This window comes from Protopterus annectens, chromosome 8.part0 (assembly GCF_019279795.1).
Source record: "Protopterus annectens isolate FY-2018-M chromosome 8.part0, PAN1.0, whole genome shotgun sequence".
NCBI lineage: Eukaryota > Metazoa > Chordata > Ceratodontiformes > Protopteridae > Protopterus > Protopterus annectens.
The window spans coordinates 1,020,575,614-1,020,596,005 of record NC_056741.1 but is presented as its reverse complement, the minus strand read 5'-3'; the positions used below and the strand labels follow the sequence as shown (position 1 = coordinate 1,020,596,005).

At 36.3% G+C, this 20,392-nt stretch overlaps 1 protein-coding gene across 1 annotated transcript in view; it reads left to right on the top strand.

Annotated features, from left to right (window-relative positions):
* LOC122808390 (alpha-tectorin-like) overlaps positions 1–20,392 on the top strand; it is a gene marked incomplete at its 3' end in the record, with an annotated part of 263,674 nt that overhangs the window by 216,605 nt on the left and 26,677 nt on the right. Inside the window, 2 exon segments of the mRNA XM_044079357.1 lie at positions 203–387; positions 15,941–16,104. Of these exon segments, the coding sequence (XP_043935292.1) occupies positions 203–387; positions 15,941–16,104 (349 nt within the window).

Below are 20,392 nucleotides of genomic sequence, written 5' to 3'. Positions count from 1 at the left end.
ACTGTATCAAAAGCCTTGAAAAATTCACATAGGATATTAATGGTACTCCACACAGATTCATGTTCAAGCGGATAAAAGATTTTTAAGTTACAATAGCTCACACTATGTAATTCTTAGATTATTTCAGTGCATATAATACATGCAAAAACTACACTGATGTTTAGTTGTGCTCCACATATTATCACTGTTTTTCCTTTTCCAGACTACAAAATTGCCTGTTCAGGTAACACCAGTTTTGTTTCTCTGTCTCGCTGCCTGGTATTTACGGATGGATTTCCACTTAGTGCTTTACACTTAAATGATCCCATCTGTACTGGGATTTTACAAGATGGAAGGTTAATATTCCCATTCGACAGCAGCAAGAGAACATGTGGCACAAAGTTGCAAGTAAGTTATGTCCAGAGTAATAATTACTGCAAATGAATGCTTAATGAAAGTTTTAAATAGTCTTTTACTGTCATTCCTCAGATTCCTAATTTACTATTTATTTTGGAATGTGACCATAATTATACTGTCAAACCTTTTAACACATCTGTGTCAGACTTATTATATTATGTTAATGAGCCTTGCCATGCAACCTCCATTTCACTTTTTTCAATTTTGTGCTTATCCACACATACTGGAAAGATTCAATGATGTTTACTCAATGCAGTTTACAGACACACACACACACACACACACACACACACACACACACACACACACACACACACACACACACACACACACACACACATATATATATATATATATATATATATATATATATATATATATATATATATATATATATATATATATATATATATATATATAGATATATATATATATATATCTGTGTACATATATATATAAAATGATAATAGTGTGGACTTCCTTACTCTTTCCAAAACAGTTTCACCTGCTATATGTATTTCTTTATTATACTACCAAGTAAGCACAATACCCATAAACACCAATCAGAATAAGCACTAATGTTCAATACTAACTACTTCTGGAAATTAATTTTTTAATGCATTTCTAAGTATATTTTGCCTAAGTACACAGAGCAGACTTTTGTTAGATAACAGGTGTTAATATGTCATATCACAAAATAATATGACTCCACTGTTTAAAATAACTTTATTAAATGGATTATTATACTTTTTATCTGTTGTATTATAATCACACAACACTATCTTTTGTTTGAAAAAGGAACCACACAAAGTAATTTTTGATTTTATTTTTGCAGCTTTCTTCCATGTTCTGCTACAATTGTTTCAGTGTAGACAAAGAAAATGAAAAACATGAGCAACATTAGTTATACATAATGCAAAAACTTGCCTAATTTGCAAGGCTGTGGAAGATATTCTACTTGACTTTGCCAAGTACCATATTACAAGTCTCATTCAACTGAACACACAACAGAGAAAAAATCAAAACACATACTTACTTGCATTGATTAAGCTGATAACACTCCTGGGAGAATTTGAAAAATCTAACTGTTTGGTGTCAAGTTTCAATGAGGCTGGTTACATTGATATACTATTACAGGAGGAAGTGTAATATATGATAGGTTGCTTTGTTTTAATGGGATGGTCTTTCAGTGACTAAAGTTGTATATAAATACATTTACTTGTCATGATGTTTATATTTTTTGAAGAAGTTCCACAGCAATAAAGGGATGAAAGCGCTAGATAAGTGTTCAGTGTTTTCTTTGTGCCTTGTTTTGAAGTTTTATTTTTATTAAGTTTCAAGATATATATATATATATATATATATATATATATATATATATATATATGGATCTACTTTTATTCATTAAAATTACACTTCTTCAAAAAAAGAAATGTAGATCCTCACTTCAGAGAAAGTGCAATTCAATGAAACTGCACTTTTGCTGAAGTATAGTCGCCAGATCAGCTAACTAAACAAAAAAAACACAAAAAAATATTTTGCAGGGGGGTCAAGCCCCCCTGCACCCCACACCCCCCTACTTTAATATTCTCACTCCAAGATTGCACTACAGTGGTGAAAAGGAAATATTCCCTTATCTCCACCGTACCACAATCTCAGCACTAGTTTACTGAGTTGTACATCAACACTAAACATTGATGTACAACTAAGGTAACATGCCAACTGTATGTTTTTACTTCGTTTCTTTTTTTTTTTACTTTTATTTTCACACAAAAGTGCATTTTCGACAAAATGCACTTTCATGGAAGTGAACTCATATATATATATATATATATATATATATATATATATATATATATATTTTATTTTTATTTTACATTTGTTTACCGGGAAAGTCCGACTGGACACAGGTCCATTTTCAGCGGAGGCCCGGGAAGAAAAGCTCCAAATATCAATACAGTTCAAAGGAGACAAAACGGTAACATATAAGAAAACATAACATTATACATGTTAAGAATACAATTGAGCATAGATAGTAGAGATTAACAATGTCTAAATATCTGATAGTAAACCATTTCCATATAAATATGAATAAGTGAGCGTTGTTACTTTTTTTTTTTTTTTTTTTAACAAATATAGATTGGGAAGTGGGGAGAAACCATTTGATCCTTAGCAGAATCCTAGCAACAGTGCAGTGGTATGGCTTAACCTGGGGAGTAACATGAGAATTGCCAGTTATTTAAGTTGTGGGTTTTGAGTAGAGGTGGTGGAAGTTAAGTGGCTTGGGAGTGAATTCCAGGTTCTGGCAATGGAGCAGGCAAAGAGAGATTTACCAGTATCATTTTTATGTTTGATGAGATTTATGTATATATATATATATATATATATATATATATATATATATATATATATATATATATATGTATATGGGATCCATACAGATCCCCGACTACACTTTCCACCAAAACAGAAATCACCGAGCATACTTAACTGAATGTGCTGTTCACCGAAGCAGCACTTTCGGATAAGTATGCTTGTTGTACTACAGTGCAGATAAGGGAAAATTCCCTTTCCCCCACTGTAGTACGATCACGGAGTGAGAATATTAAAGTAGGTGTGTGTGGGGGGTGCAGGGGGGGCTTTTTTTAAACATACTTTAACAAAAGTGCTTTTTCGTTTCGGTGAAAGCGCTTTCTGTAATGTATGTTCACTAATTATGGATTTGGACTTTTGGTGTTTATATATATATATATATATATATATATATATATATATATATATATATATATATATATATATATATATATATATATATATATATATATATATACCGAACTTAAGTAATAGTCACCTTTTATTTCAGTATAAAGTCTTTTATCATATCGAATAATAGTAGACACATTTGTAACATTATTTCAGGTACTTGGCCTTTCCCTTACTATGTCTTATATGATATTTCTCTTCAGATGAGATTAACACTGTCTTTTTCTGTAGCCATACTCACACAAGAAAAGGATTTTTCTAATTATTTATTTTTTAAATGCATTCCCTTAAGTCAATGCTAATTCACCTTGCTATTAAATGAAATGGAAGTTATTTGGTTTCTTGAAAATTAGGAGTCCATATTCACATGTGCATTCCCCTTCTCCTGTGCACTGGGACACAGAGTTGGAATAACACAGGTAGAGATACGTGTTCTCCCAGATGGTAGGCATGGGAAGGGGCAAAAATATATTTCGGTTTTCCTTTGATGTTCAATTGTAGTTCTTCACAGAATCTTTCTTAATGACTAACCTATATCAATTTAAAAATTTACATTATATTTGTTATTTCTTGATACCTGCATAAGTTGTTTCCAGAAGGTTTGCTTTTTAACAAAGGCAGGGTATCCAGTAAAATAACTACAATGGCTCCAGCAGTCTACCTTTATTGTAAATATTCTTAGAATGTTTTCTTAATATACTCATATCTTAAACATAAACAATACCATATAGACAAACAAGACTCACAATTGTCAAAGTTGTGCATAGTATTTAAATATCCTTCCCTATAAACAAAGCAACCATAATATAAACTCCATCTCTATTTACCAAGAAAATTTACTTGGGTGTCCAATTAGCAGTGTCAGACATGTCCTCACTGACCCCATGTCTACACTTTTTTAACTTAAGTCTAGCCATGGGTTATGTTTGTAACATCTGGAAAGGAGCTATAGTGGTATCTCTACACAAAGGTGGTACCAGAAACCCCATAAAATATAGGCTTATTAGCCTAACTAGCCTAATTTGCAAGGCTGTGGAAGATATTCTACCGGACTTTGACAAGTACCATATTACAAGTCTCATACAACTGAACACACAACAGTTTGGTTTTGTCTGGGTTATGTCATGTCTTCTCAGCTCTATAAACATTTTTGAGAACATTATAGAGGCAGTGGACGCTGGTCACTCAATCAACACAGCATCTCTGAATCTGACAAAGGCTTTTTGACACTGTAACCCATGCTAGTGTTTTAAGTGAACTAAAAGAACTGAGGCTAGACCCTTATATTGTAAGATGAATTACAAACGAGGTGAAGGATAGGACTTACACAATACAGTGACAAGTATCACTTCAGAAAAAAGAGAGCAGGAAGTTGAATACCAACAGAGGTCAGTACTGGGAGCCACATTTTTGGTATATACTTGGTAAGTCTCCATTGTACAAACCAAATTCTAAGATCATTACAAGCTGGGGGTGATCATCCATTCCACCAATGACACAGAAGCACTTCAACAAGAATTAGACCTTTGTATCCAAAGGTGTACAGAGAAAGGGCTAATATAAAATGCAAAAACAGTGTATCATTATAACCTTTGGAAAACACTTCTCATCAACAAATTGCAACATTGTCAGTTCTCCATTCCATATGGAAATGACACATATGAGATATCCATTCCTGCATTGAAAATAATCTTACCTTTGACTGCCATGTTGCAAAAGGACTCAGGCTTCTGTCTAGCACAACTTGTATCCAAAGCTATTTCATCAAGGTCAAAAGATGTTACTCTTCCTCTGTACTCTCCCCTAACTAGAGCAATTATTGAGTACAATGCCACGTTCTGCATGTACCTTGCCAGATTTTCATACACCTAGAAAGGCCCCAAAGGCTGCTGATGAAATTGATTATTGGTACAAAACCCCTTATCTACCAAGGCAGATTAAAAGCCCTGCCATTATACTCTTATAGACTGTTCCACTGAGATTTGTGAAACACATTCTCTTCATTAAAGACCCCACCTTAATGAATCTATTACACCTTCACAGGAGGAATAGCTACACAGATATCATAACCATGGAATGGGACCACCCCAACATATAAGTAAAACGCATTTGAGATCAAAATTCTGAGTTGTGCCATGTCTTGAAAAAATGGTCTGGCATGCTAAGAAGCATGGTGCTAAATGGCATTAGAAATACTTGGTTTAGGGATCTAAACCTCTTCTGCAACATCAACAGAACGATTTAAAAGGACAGGTGTATCTCGCAGAGGATACTACTGCTCTGGAACAGTGGCCCCATCCACATAAAATAAAGTTCATCCCTGTCCATATTTAAGATCAACTTAAATTTATAGCTGGGAATTAGAAAATTTACCCCAGGACTGCCATCTGTACTACTAATGGACAGAGGCAGCTCCTAAATGCTTTATCCCATGCATAGGTCCCCTCAAATTATCAATGGTATGATCCCAGTTATTTTCATTAGGGTTAATATATAAATATCAACCATGGAATGGATAAGGTCAATCTATAACCAAATGGTAAAGCAATTCTGAGCACAAAAAGGGAAGCTGGCTAGGCTTAAAATGTCCTGCAAGGGCAGCTAGCCTAGTATTTATTGGTGAAACTATGAACCTATAGAAAAAGGGACATTTGTACCTCCTTCAAGACTAACCTCAACCTCAACATCCACAGGGTCATCCTTGGATTGACATGTTTTCCCTACTAGAAGTGTGGAGTACATTTGGAAAATGCCATTTGGCAAGGTTTACATGGTCTTTAGACCCATTTAGCTTTATTTCCTGTGATCCTAGGATTCTATATTTAAGCAATCCCCTAACAATAGCATGATTTTCAACACGTATTAACTCTTACCTCCCTAGCATCTGTAGACATACAAGGTGTAAGCATCAGGAATTTGTGCATAAAGCTGGCCATGAAATTAAGATCACCAACTAATGAAGGACCATATAATGGCCATTATCAACAAGTAAGCAAACACATTGCAAACAAGCAAATAAACAAATGTAATGAGATAAGTCAAATCAGAAAAAATAAACTCCTAAAAATGGTTCTTTACAGATTAAACCAAATCAGACCTAATCAAATGTCTCACCCCTTAGGCTTATCTTAATCTAAACCCCATAGTGTGGCTAAAATATATACATGGCTTATCAATCAATTTAGGTCAATACTAAATAGAAACCTTTCTCAGATTCTATAAGTGGCACAAGCAATAGTTGTAGCACCTTAGAAGGATGTTGAGGTTTCCTCTGGTAATAGTATGCTTCCAGTTTCCCCACCTGCACAGGGGACATATGAGAAAGAAGACATGAAGAAAACTCAACTGTCACAGTCTCTGAAACAGCATTTTGGAGAAAACATTTCCACACAAAGAGCATGGAATATATACTTGAAGACAAAAATAACATTAAAGGAAGTGCTACTAAGATCTGAACCATGATTATTTTTAGTATGTCAGATGTGCACTCAGTGCAATAAGTCTTCAGTAACATTGTAGATGATTCTGTATTTTTGGTCCCTGTCAAGGAGATCCACATGTACAATGGCAGGATTCCAAAGGCAAAATTTACATTCAAATTCAGCTTCTTTCAAACTTCTCTATAATACATTTTTTGTACCTACATCTGCCGTACAAGGTCCATATTGGTGTGGTTGCAAGAAAATGGACTCAGTCTCCCTGTCTGTCTACACCATGTGCATCTTACCCAAGAAAGTTCTGCCTTAGAAAATGAAGAATTCAGACCTCTAACCTGTATCATATCTTTCAGAAGTAATCAGTGACTGTATTCAATACAGTAATGAGCACCTAAATTAATTTTTACACCAGACTGTTAGCAGTACTTCCTCCAAGAAAAATATCATAACCTTTGGTGCTTTATTTTCCTGAATGAGTGCCAGAACCAAAGAGTTTTTATGGCTTCTCACTTCAAGATCTTCCTGCTTTATGATCATTTGTTCAAATTTCTTCCTTAGCATAATTAACTTTCTCTCTTGCCAGTCCAGTTTTCCTTTCACATAAAGCAAATTTCAGCTCTTTTGCTGACACTCATTAAACAATGCCACTACAAGCTTCAACTCAGCAAGATACTGATTTAGATCTTGCATGATCCTTTTCGCCTCTGTCATCTCCACATTCAGGTCTACAACCACTCTTCACAATCCCACCGCCTTTGTGTAATGATTTGGCAAGAAGCACATATAGAGGGATTAAGGGCAGCCAGTCTATGTTTCATTAACTGTGCATCTCCCATCTATCACGTCACTCAGTTAATCCTCAAAGAAAAGAGCAATGCAACCTTCTCTTGCAGGACTCAGAAGCTAAAGTTTCTCATCAAAGCTGGAAGCAAAATCGAACAAAGCAGCAGTTTTTAATATTGCAAAACTTTTTAAATATCAGCTTCTGAAGCCTCACAGCAGAGGAAGATGCATCTTATCCTGCTCAGTTCCTTAGTTCACTCCATAATCATTCTTCTGTAGAAAGAATTTAAAACACAATAGCCTCCTCAGTTTTGTGTAGGCAGATAACCACATATCTCAGCCATACTATATTAGCATTCGAAAGACATGCGTGCGTAAATAGGCATGCCTTCATTGAATGTTGGGCATCGAGCTGGCACCTCGGCGCTTCATAAAAAAATCTACTGCCAATCATTAGCGGACCAGAGTTCCGCAGTGGCGACCCCTTACTGGGAAAAAGCCGAAAGCCAAACAACAACTATATTAAAAATGTAGTTGTTATACCCATTTACATATTTCATAAATTCCATCATTGACTCAAAATGGTCACACCTAAAAATTAAAAAAATATAAGCTGTACTCTCATTAGCATGACTCAAAAATGGATTTTTTTAAACATGCACGAATGCAAATATAAGTGGGACTTAAGGTGGCTGTCATAGCTCTGCTGCATTTTTGGCAATGCATTTACCATTAAAAAATAATTTCAAGTATCACATTAGTAAGTGAAACTTGAGTATTGGCAGTATCAGTGAATTAGTATAGTAATAATCCATGGCAGGGGTGGGTAATGCTGGATTTACCTACAGTTGGTGTGGTTTGGTCACGAGACCAAAGCCTGAGTGACCAAACAAAGCCAACCATGGGTAAATGAGCATTACCCACACCCAGCCATGGGTTACTGCTATTATACAATGACATTATTTAAGAAAAAAATTGCTTACTTTTCTTTAATGTCCTTGTATAACAACACCGTGGTGTTCTTCCACTTTGTTTTTATATTGTGGGGCTTTCTTGATGTACTGCACATGCTTATGGGATTTACATTCCCACACTTATGCAGTACATCAGTGCATTGAAGTGGAAGCAATGTAGAAAGGAAGCACTCTGTTGCTTTTATTTTTTACTTTTTTTATAAAGTATGAAATCTGGACACCTGGGATGTAAGAGAGGGAAGGAAATGGAGAAAATAGAAGGAAAATCAGGCACCTTTTTTAGTTCTGAATAACGTACCTGATTTTCCTAGTATTTTCTCTGTCCCATCTTTCTTATACCTCCAGACTGTCTGGATTTCAAATTTTATTATTATTTTTTTTTTTGTGGTGAAGAAACATTAAAAAGTTACAGCATATATTAATAGAAGAAAGTCCGGGCAATCAGACTTTTTTTCTATTAGTATATGCTCAATTTACAATGGGCACACTGGTTAGGCTGACCAATCAGTGTGCTCCCATTTGAATGTTAATGACCAGTCATTGTATAATCAGAATTCTGTGACATGACTTATTTTAAACCTCCAGTCCTCCTTTATGTGGGATACTATTAAAGAGAAAGTGTGCACCCATCACTAAAAAATTAAACACTCAGAGGAACATCATTTAAAATACATAGCAAGTATAGGCACTAAGACTTGCTTGAAGGACATAAAATATTTGTTTAACTGATGCCTCTATATACAAACTATCCATTGTTGCAACAATGGAAGCCCACTCCCTTTACAGTTCTGGAGATCTTGCATGGAGTAATAAGTCAGACAGCTTGAGAGGTCACCAATAAAAAAAATAAAAAAAGAAAAAAAAAGAAAAACTAAGCAACTGAGGTGGATGGCAGAATGTTGCATGTATCAAAGCTTAAATAGCTGGACATATTCTCACTTGATAAGATGAAAGATGGGGAAATAAATGGGTGGTCTATACTATGACATCGAACGCACAGGTGTTCAAACATGGTAATATTGAGCCCATATGTTTGAAATGTGAAAATAGCGAAGCCACGGAACACAGATTTTTTTTCACAGGGAAAAAAATTGGTGGGCCGTTTTCACGGCTTTGCTATTTCCTCCACTGTGGTGCAATCTCGAAGTTGGTATATTTAAGTAGGGGGGTGGGGGGGTGGGGGACTTAGTATAAGTTTAATGTGTGCATGTTTTTTTTTTTGTACCAGAACAGTGATTGTTTTCCCTGGGAAAAAAATTGCTGTTCTGTGTGTTCGTACTTCTTGCATTTTGAACTTCCCGGTTCGATATTACATTGTTCGAACACTTGTGCATTTGATGATGTGGTATAGACCCAAAATAAACATATGGAAACACAAAACAGTAACAGCAAAAGATGATTAGAACAAGCTTGAAAAAAAAGGTAAGTCATGTAGTAGGGACATGGAAGTCCAATTAAGGAAACCTAGTTCAGCCTGGACATAAGTTAGCATATTTTCACTGAGGATAAGTAGAAATAACAGCTGTACTGTGCTAGCTACAGCATTCAAGTGGAGCAAATAGGTTTACATTCTCTACTGCTGACATTTTGTATTATATTATGTTATATTATATTATATTATGTTATGTTATGTTATGTTATGTTATGTTATGTTATGTTATATTATAGCAATAACCCATGCCTGGGTGTGGGTAATGCTGGATTTACCCACAGTTGGTGTGGTTTGGTCACGAGGGCAAAGCCCGAGGGACCAAACAAAGTCAACCATGGGTAAATCCAGCATTACCCACACCCAGAAGTGGGTTATTGCTATTATACAATGACATTATTTAAGAAAAAAAATAATTACTTTTCTTAAATAATGGCATTGTATAATGCCTCCTTGCTGCTCTTCCGCAGCTGTCTGGTATTCTGCGGCAGTTCTGATGTACTCCGCATGCGTATGCCTATGCAGTACATCAGAGTTGGCAAAAGCAACGGAGAAAGCAAGATCTCCGTTGCTTTTTGCTGTTTCGCTATGTTAAATGGGTTCAACATAGTGAGACAGCTTTAAAAAAAGCAACAGAGAAAGCAAGATCTCCGTTGCTTTTTACACACTGTGTCGCTATGTTAAAGGAGTTTAACATAGCGAGACAGCTTTAAAAAAAGAACAGAGATCTCCGTTGTTTTTTTTAAACCTGTCTCGCTATGTTAAACTCCTTTAACATAGCGAGACAGTGTTTTAAAAAAGACTTATACTAATGGAAAAAGTCCGGGTGACCGGACCTTGTTCCATTACTATAAGTCGATTTACAACGTGCATGCTGGCCAATCAGTGTGCACGTTTTGGAATATTAATGGGGGGTCATGGTATAATATATTATATTATATTATATTATATTATATTATGTTATATTATATTATATTATATTATATTATATTATATTATATTATATTATAGCAATAACCGATGATGTTGGTGTGGTATATTGAAGATTTACCCTTGGTTGGTGTGGTTTTCTTAAATAATGTTTTTGTATAACAGTGCTGTGGTGTACTTTCACTTCTGCTGAGTATCCTGTTGCTTTTTTTCATGTACTGTGCATGCGTATGGGACTTGCATTCCCAGGCTTATCCAGTATATCAGTGCTTTGGAAAGGAAGCAGCAGAGAAAGGAAGGTCTCTGTTGTGCCCCTTTTTTACAAAAAAAAGGGTTTCAGACACTTCAGGGGTAGAAGAGAGACAGACTAGAGGAAATACAATGAAAATCAGGTATGTTTCTTTAGTTTCGAATAATGTACCTAATTTTTCTAGTATTTGAGTATGGGTTGGGAGGGTGGCCTAATGTTTAAGTTGTTTGCCTTACAAACACAAGATGCAGGGTTTGAGTCTCACAAGGGATAATTGGCTAGGCTTAAAATGGCTTGCAAGGGCAGTTAGCTTAGTATGAATCTATTTTCTCAGTCCTGTCTCTCTTGCATGTCTGGACTGTCTAGATTTCTAATGTTATTTATTTTTATTTTAAAAAAAATTAAAAGTTACAGTATATACTAATGGAAGAAAGTCCAGGTGACCAGAACTTTTTCCATTGGTATATGCTTGGATTTACAACGGGCATGCTGTTTGGGTTGAGCAAATTAACGTGCTACTTTTTGAATGCTAATGGTCAGTCATTGTATAATATATTATACTGTATGACTGTATGACTGGGATTTAATTTATCATATATTATTTACCACCTATCTACAAACTAATTTCAAAACATCTGATTATTTTGCAATTGTGTTTGTCCAGGTCCCCTTCAATAAAAACATCACACCGAATGACATTTGATGACCTTTATTAAACTTCCATTTAATTGATGGCAGGCATGTACCCAAGAAGACTGAATGCTGCAACTAAGTCAAAGGCACCTCACCAGCATGAGTCCAAGGGTGTGCACACCCATGCAACCAGCCCACCACACGCTTCCGATTCCTTTATATTTATTCCCCCAACAGATCTGCCTGCTCCCCAACTGAACTGCACAGGCCACAGGCCACATCAAAGGTGGGAAAAGCCCCAAAATGACCCACTGTGGTCTCATCCTTTACATCACAAAAACCTGACACTTCAACAAGGGTGTGCACTCTTCCCACATCCATCGTATTTTGGAAAATACATTACCTGTTACATATACATCTCCTAATTATATTATATTATATTATATTATATTATATTATATGCATAGAATAAAAAGAAATCTACTATAGTATGCAAGTTACTTATGCATTTAAGTAGACAGTGAACATGGAGCATTTTAAGAAGTCTGCGAGTGGGTATGTCAACTACATAATCTTGTGATTAGAAATCAAAAGAAATGGAAGTAAGAGAAAGAACTCTGTAGGCAGAAAATGCCAATATTTTAGTCAAGAGGTGGGGAATTAAGCAGGATTAGAGACAACTATACAGAGTGATAAAGATTTTTGTGAGTGGTGTGGTGTTCACTGTCGCAAAACTATGTATACAGCTGGGAAATGCTAGCAAAACTATTCAGGTATTACTCAATACTGAATTGTGGGGCAGATGATTCTGAGTAAAGAGAAATAGTTTAATATGGCAAGGTGAAATTTACAGTGTTATTTATCCTAGAGAAATACCGGAACCGATCCAGCAATTTAACATGTCTTGCAGTATTAGCTGATTTGGATAGTATGGTTGCATTAAATTGTTAATAGTGGACAATTTTCTAGACTATGAAGAAGTTCACATACTGAAGTAGCCAAAACTAGGTTATGTGTGTTGAACTTGGCCAAGGAAGAGCTAAGTGATATAGTTCTAACTGGTTTAATTCCCTGACTGTTAGGCAGCAATGTGTTCTATTGTTATAGTTTACAGCAAACTTGACTATTTTAACAATGTCACAAGTTTGGATAGCCAAGAAATTTGAAGTTTAGTAAAGACTATGAAAGCACAAAGGAGAGAAGGCAGTAAGAAAGAAGGTGACTGTTTACATTAGGACAGTCATTCTTTGTGCACGTGTGGGGTGTGCTGACTTATCTGACAATCCAATCGGAATGTCAAAGTATAGCTAATCCCCTCTCTTCCAAGGGAAGGTGGAGGCAAAGGACCTAAATCAGGAACATTTTGTAAACATCTTAATTCTCTTAAGATAACAAAGCATCTTCATCTTTTTTTTAACCTCAGCTGCTTATTAGGACACCAGGGTAGCATTTACTAATCAACAGAAAGGAAGAGGCTATATATGGCTTCTGGCCAGGTCTGTGAGATAAGGTTTTACTCTTTATGAATGCCTTTATGAATGCATCATGTTTGACACACTGTAGTCAGTCATGAAATGGTCACCCATTATAACTCGCAATAAGAGTGTATGATTTAGTTGTTTTATTATGATGGTGTTGGCAGAGTGGATAATGAATAATGTTCTGGTAGAGAAGAGTTAAAAAGCAAGAGTATAGCCAGGCATACTCTGTAGTCAGAGTACCCCCCCCCCAGAGCATCACATCAACATGTACTTTTTCCAAACAGTATTATGCCTACAATTAAGTGAATGCCTCAAACAAGAGGTGCAATATTGCTAATCTAAAAACAATAGCTTTAATAGTTTTAGGGGAGGCAGATGAAAATGTTAGTGCCATTTTATTAAGTGCTTGGGGAGGTAGCATTTTGAGAAATGTTGTCTATTTTTACCTGACAGGTGTCAGGGAGGGGGTAGCACTAAGACCCTGTTAGTACGAAATGTAATTGCTTGCTACCATACCCCTCTTCCTCTCAAAGCAAGAAGTCTGGACAAAGTCATAACTAATGGAGAGACCAAGGCCCAAAATTAGGGCTACTTTAAATGCTGCTTTTATAGTTAGAAAGTTAGTAGAATATCAGGTTTTGCATTACCATGTATTTTCTGAAAAGTATGAAGTCTGAATCTCAATTGTCTGTCTTTATTTTCTGACGTCAGCCTCAATGACTTAACAGAAAATCTTATTTTGAGAAACAGACAAAAATATAAGGCAAAAATCAGGACATTCTGTGAAAATATGTACATTTGAGAGGTATGCCTGCCACACACCTAGTTAAAAGCAATAATTTACCCCCATTACCACCAGTAAGCAAGTCCACAGTTACTTTTGCCACTTCAGTTATTTCCCTTTTCTCATTTGCTTATCTTACACACATATTTGACGTTCACTAAATGTCCTCATTAAATAAGATGGTGGACATTTCAGATCTCTGCTCACACATTCTTCATGGCATGTTTACGTGTTTGTCGTGAAGCAATATGCATTATTTAAAACTGGGCTTACTTCTACAGAAATATCACGATAACATTCTTCTCAATATGTAAGTGTTTAAAATTTAGCCGATTTTCTAAACAGAGATTGAAGTTGCACAGGTTTTTTCACCTTTTTTAAACATTCTATGACCCTCTTGTTACAGTGCCAGTCAGATGGATGACACTAGACAAGAGCATGCCAAATCACAATTCCTCTGCCCAGATCCAGGAAGAATTGGCCAAAATCCAAGAACTATCTTTTCAAACATTCGAGATTTTGGTTTAATAACCAGTGAGCATTTCCGCGAATTTCGCCCTTCAAACCGGTTTTAAAATAAGTTAATTCTGACAAAAAGTTGAATACTGTATAAGCGCAACAAAGTGCCTTAATAAAAATGCAATGGTATCTCATCCTGGATTAAAATCAAATACAGCAGAATAGTACAAAAAAACTACAAGATGGAACGTTTTGAGAACTACTCTAAATTGTCACTTCCAATGTCTGTGCTGCTTGTTTTTACTTTAAAATATTGCTTAGTAACATACAAATTGTGTAAGGAAATCATCAAATGCTATCACCATGCCTACCTAGTAAAAATAAATAGGGTTATATACCCACGTGGGGCAATACCACACCCAAAGTTAATGCTACCAAGGCAAATGGCCTCAAGACGTAGCACTACATTTTTCTACACAGTTATCCAGATACACACAACATGTGGCTCTGGAAGCAATTTACTCAAATAAGCAAAACAGCTACATAGACAATGAATAGATTACACAAATTTTCTTTTGAATTCCATTTTGGAAGCCTACAAGACAGGTTGAATACAACCTCTGTGCCCCCTTCCCCCATTGTCCATTTCAATCTGAAAGCACCCAAACTACTACCCCCAATAAACCAAACTCCTCAATACTCCATTTTAACTTTTCGTACATGTTGAAAAGAAATTACACACTTTAAGAAATGTATTTTCCCCACCACTACACATGTTAAGTTATTCTCCTTCAATTAAAACAGAATAAAAATCCAAATTGCTACTCAGAATTTTACACCATTCCTGACTAAAAGTAGTCCAAGGCCTACTTGCACCACAATACCTACAGGCCGTCATGGACATAATACTTGCAATAGCAAGCTCACGCCAAAAATGTGACTCCTACTCCAGTTACACTTGGCTAAAACCTTTAAGTCCCTCCCTATCCTTACCTCATTTCCTCCCAATCATCCCTCATTCCTGTTTAACCCTATCCTCCCCTTAACTTCCTAATTCCTACTACTCTAACTAGCCCCAACTGAAGATGGCCCTGGACAAATTGGTCTGTTCCAAACCTCATTTGTAAAAGTAAGACTCCAGTATTTTTAGTTCCTTGATGTTTAGTGTTGCTATTCAGGATTTAGAATGATGTGAATATGACATACTTGTATAATTTATTGAGAGTTTAATATACTTAAAAACTAATAATCCATAATGTTTACAAAACTTTTATTTTACAAAGTGCATTTGAGCTCAGGCAACCGTGAGGTTTTCAACAACAAGGAAGTTGCATTTTCTGGGTAAACAGACCCTGTGCTAAGTGAACAAATGTATTGTCTCTTTTCTTGCTTATTTTTTGCTTTTGTCATTAAAAACTTTTTAGCCATTGCAGTGTATATTTCTAATACTGAATTGGACACGATACTCTTGTAGGAAGATGATTCCTTATTCTTGTTAACATTCATTAAGAGAATTTTTTATATACATTTAAATAGTGCCAGTAGTCATATAGGCTTTGGGTTTCTAATTCTTGGAATTATCTGATTTTAATACTGTATTATTTTTACCCACTACAATTAGGTAAATGAAACTCACTTCATCTATTCAAATGCCATCCAAGGAACAACAAGAAATACAAATAACAGTGTGATAATCCGAGAAAGGAAAATAAACATTGCATTCAGATGTGAATATCCTCTCAGTGTAAACCTATCGTCAACGCTATCTGTTAAGCCAATTGAGAGGTAAACTTATGTTCTTCAAAGAAGACTGAATTTATGCTGCATTGGTTTCAGTTCCAATTTGTAATATGTGAGAAGCATACATTTATTTTAAGCAACAAAATATCATAATTGTCATTTCTATTGCTCGGACACTATACATTTTTATTTGATCATTAAAGTGAACTGGAATAGTAAAGATTGAAACTCAACCTATCAAAAAAAAGTAACAACAAGAAAACAGTAAAGATAGAAACTCAACCTATTAAAAACAATAACAAGACATTTTCCAAAGAAAACAACTCGCTACTAATGTAGCTCAGCATATAAATGCAGTGACTCTGAAGTTAGAAGTGATGAAGGTTGTTGATTCATGCCTGCTAGTTGTTGTGCATTATCAGCCCCCCATAGCCTAATGCAGACTGTATTGGCTTATTAAACAAATAACTGAGGGTTTGAATCCATCTGGTGTGGTATAATTTTGTTTAGCAGTTAGTGCTGTAGAATAAAGCTCTGACTTGTTAATGAAGTGCTTCCCATCCAAAGGACACACGGTTTGAATCTTTCCAGCTTCTTGGGCAAGTCTCTTAACCGGACAGTGCTTTGGGGCAATTGGAAATTTATGATTTTTAATGGTCTCCCAAATGACATGCCTATTAACTATCTATGAGCAAACAGAAAACTTCAAATGACTGTTTCTGCAGAAGGTCTTTGTAGGCCCATAACTACTGCTACTTATATAAACCAACTCTGAGACTCCGCCACTTATCTAAATTCGAGCAGGGTAAGTACGGCAGGGAGTGTGGAGGGAGTACGATGGTGTTGGAGATTAGCTGTTTACTGGCTTATGGCAGGATTCAAACCTAGGGTTATGGAGCAGGAGGGTAGTTTAAGGTTATGGTGCAATAAGGGAATTTATTTTAAGGGAGTGGAAGGGGAGCATTAGGGTTTGTGACCAAGAAGGGACTTTATAGCAGTGATCAAAACATTTAGGTTTAGAGAGAAGGAGGGTAATTCTAGATTTAGAGACTGATCAAGGAATTTAGGCTTAGGGAGAAGAAGTGGAGTTTAGGGTTAAAGACTAAGGTTTCAAGTTAGAGTTATGGACTGGACTGGAGATCTACAGTCAGAGTTGTGGAAGTCTATATAGTTCAGTAAGACTGGGTTGTGAAAGGACTACGGAATTTACAAGTATCGGGCTGCTGAGAGGTAGGGCACTTGTCATTTCAAGCACATAGCAATGCGCAAGTCAGCCATGAACTTCTAGCAAGCAAGAATGTTTAGAAGACAAACTGTGTATATTATACATATATATATATATATATATATATATATATATATATATATATATATATACACACACACACACACACACACACACACACACACACACACACACACACACACACACACACACACACACATACATATACACAAACACATACACATATACACTCTATATATGGCTCTACTTGAAGATTGACTCAACAGAAAGTTGAACATCATATAACTGAGACAATACGATCAACTTTCCAAAAAGTTGAACAACAGAAAACAATAAAAAATCTACATTTTTGCATGGGATCAAGCCCCCCTGCACCCCCTACACCTTCTGCATATTAAATATGCCAACTCTAAGATCACACTACAGGGGGAAAAGGGTAAATTCCCCGATCTCTACTGTGCATGATCTCCATTCAAAAGCTTCAACATTTCAGAAAGCTAGTCATCGTTTCGACTAGATATAACATTTGACTTTCTGTTAACTCAATCTTCTGAAGGGAACCCATATATAAATATATGGGTCAATGTCATTTCATTGAATCAAAAAATGGCCAAACCTATTTGAAAACTCATTTCATTGAAAACACATTTGACTATAAACTCATTTCTTAGAAAACCTTCTCCACAAGTCCCTCTGCACCCCCCCCCCATGTAGAGATTTTGCCCTGACCCCCCCCCCCCTTACTTATATATATTACTCCATGGCCACACAAACACTTAGAAAAAAAAAACAAAAATGCACACAATGAATGACTGCTTGAGCGCAAACACAAATATATAAAGATCTGGAGATACAACCTGATGCTGGCCATCACAACACACACATATTCTGCTAGACTGACTTCCATAATAACTCCTGTGATAAGAAATGACATGAAAATGCAACCCTGGCTATGAGCTAGGTGACTGATATTTAAGCCTGACATTGATGGAAAACCTTATAGAAATCATGGCATTAATCATACAGGACATAGGGAACCTCCAAACACTAGATCCATCTCAGTTTAGATTCATCAAGAGCAGGTCATGCTTACTCAACCTGGTGAATTTTTTTTGAAAAGTTCCCCAATGCAGTGGATGAAGGCAAAATGGTACAGACCACATAGCTCATCATGGCCAAAGCTTTTGACACAATTTCCTACTCAGACATAGTAGAAAAGTTCATTAAACTGGGAATAAACCGCTATGTCACCCACTGGCTTGCCAACTGGCTCACAGATAGGATGCAGATAATCAAAATAAGGAAAATTACATTAATAAAGAGACTAGTCACCAGTGTAGTCACCCAGGGTTCTATGTTGGGACCTCTCCCACTTCTCATCTACTTTTCTGAAGTAAAAGCCAAGATCAAAGGGCTGTGGCTGAATAGGTTTGCAAATTAATGCAAGCTAGGAGCAGTCATTGAATCTCTAAAATAAATGACTTGTTTCAAAATCATGGTCTGAAATGAAATGCCAGAAAAATGCATTATTGTATCCTTAGGGAAATCATCTATCCCAGAGAGCTACCACATTGACAATACGCCACTAAGACTTGGTCCAGTTGTTTGGAATATTATGTGGACAGTGACCTAACTTTTGACCAACATATTTCTGCTGTTGTAAGAAAGTCATTCTATATTGCACAGCTTATAACCAAAGAGACTGCGTCTAGGTCTAGGGATGTCATTGTCCTCCCTTTACTCAGCCCTCAGTAGGCCAATATTTGAGTATAATGCCCCCTTTGGTGTGTATCTGTCCAGACACATGCAGCAATTGGAATGCTCACTAAGATATCTTACTAAAAGGATAAAAAGTCTAAACAACATCTCCTACATGGACCAACTCAAAGACCAGTCACTATACTTGGTATCTTACAGACTGCTAAGAGGTGACCTCTATCTGGCATAAAAAGGATCCTCCATTCCATTACTGATGTATTTAGTGCACATTGGCAAGTCAAATGCCACCAGAAATGTTCAATCTATGTATATAAACCTCTTCTGCAACATCAACCAAATGGTTTGGAGGGACAAGTATATTTCACAGAGGATACTGCTACTGTGGAAGACTCCCCATCCTCATAAAACAAAGTTAATCCCTGCCTTTTTTCCAAACTAACTTAGATCTATGAATGGGAAACAGAAACTTTACCCAGGACTGCCTCTGTACTTCAAATGGACAGATTTGTTGTTGTGTCTTTCAGCTTTTTCCCAGTTAGGGGTCGCCACAGCGGTACTCCGGTCCACTAATGATTGGCAGTAGATTTTTATGTGCCGAGTTGCCAGCTCTGACGCACAACCTTCAACGAAGGTATGCCCATTCACGCATGTCTCCACACAGAAGATGCTCTAACTGAGAATCGAACAGGACAACATCTTACTGTGAGGCAACAATGCTACCGCAGCACCACCACCACAGTATACAGCTCCTAAATACTTTATATCCCATGTATAGGTCCCCTCAAATTATCTATGGTATGTTCCTAATTATTCTCATTAGGGGTAATATACAATTATCAACCATGGGTTGGGTAAGTCTAATCTATAACCAAATGGGCTAGGTTATTTTAAGCATAAAAAAGGAAATTGTCTAAGCTTAAAATGGCTAGCCTAGTACTTACCAATAAACCTATGAACCTATGGTTTCAGTCAAAGGGGTGATGCAAGAAGTAAACCATTCTCCACACTCCCCATCCCTCCCATCAGTGTGATACCAGGAGGAGGTAGAAACTATAGGAGAAGGACATGGGCAGCAGATTGTCAGGTGAGGGGTACAGGGAAGAAACAAAACAAAATAAGGAAGGCAATAATCCTCAATGCCCACTGTTTAGGCAAAAAGGTACCCAAGGAGTTGGTTTTGTCATAAAAGAGGTATCTTTTTTATGGCAATTACCGAAGCCTGGTCAACAGAAAAACAAAAGCAAGATACAAACATATATACATAGTTTAATGAGGAACAAGCAGGGAAACATGTCTAAAAGCAGGAATGAATGCAAAAGCACAGTTGACTATACAAGAATAGGAAGAGGCACAGGCGGTAACACTAGA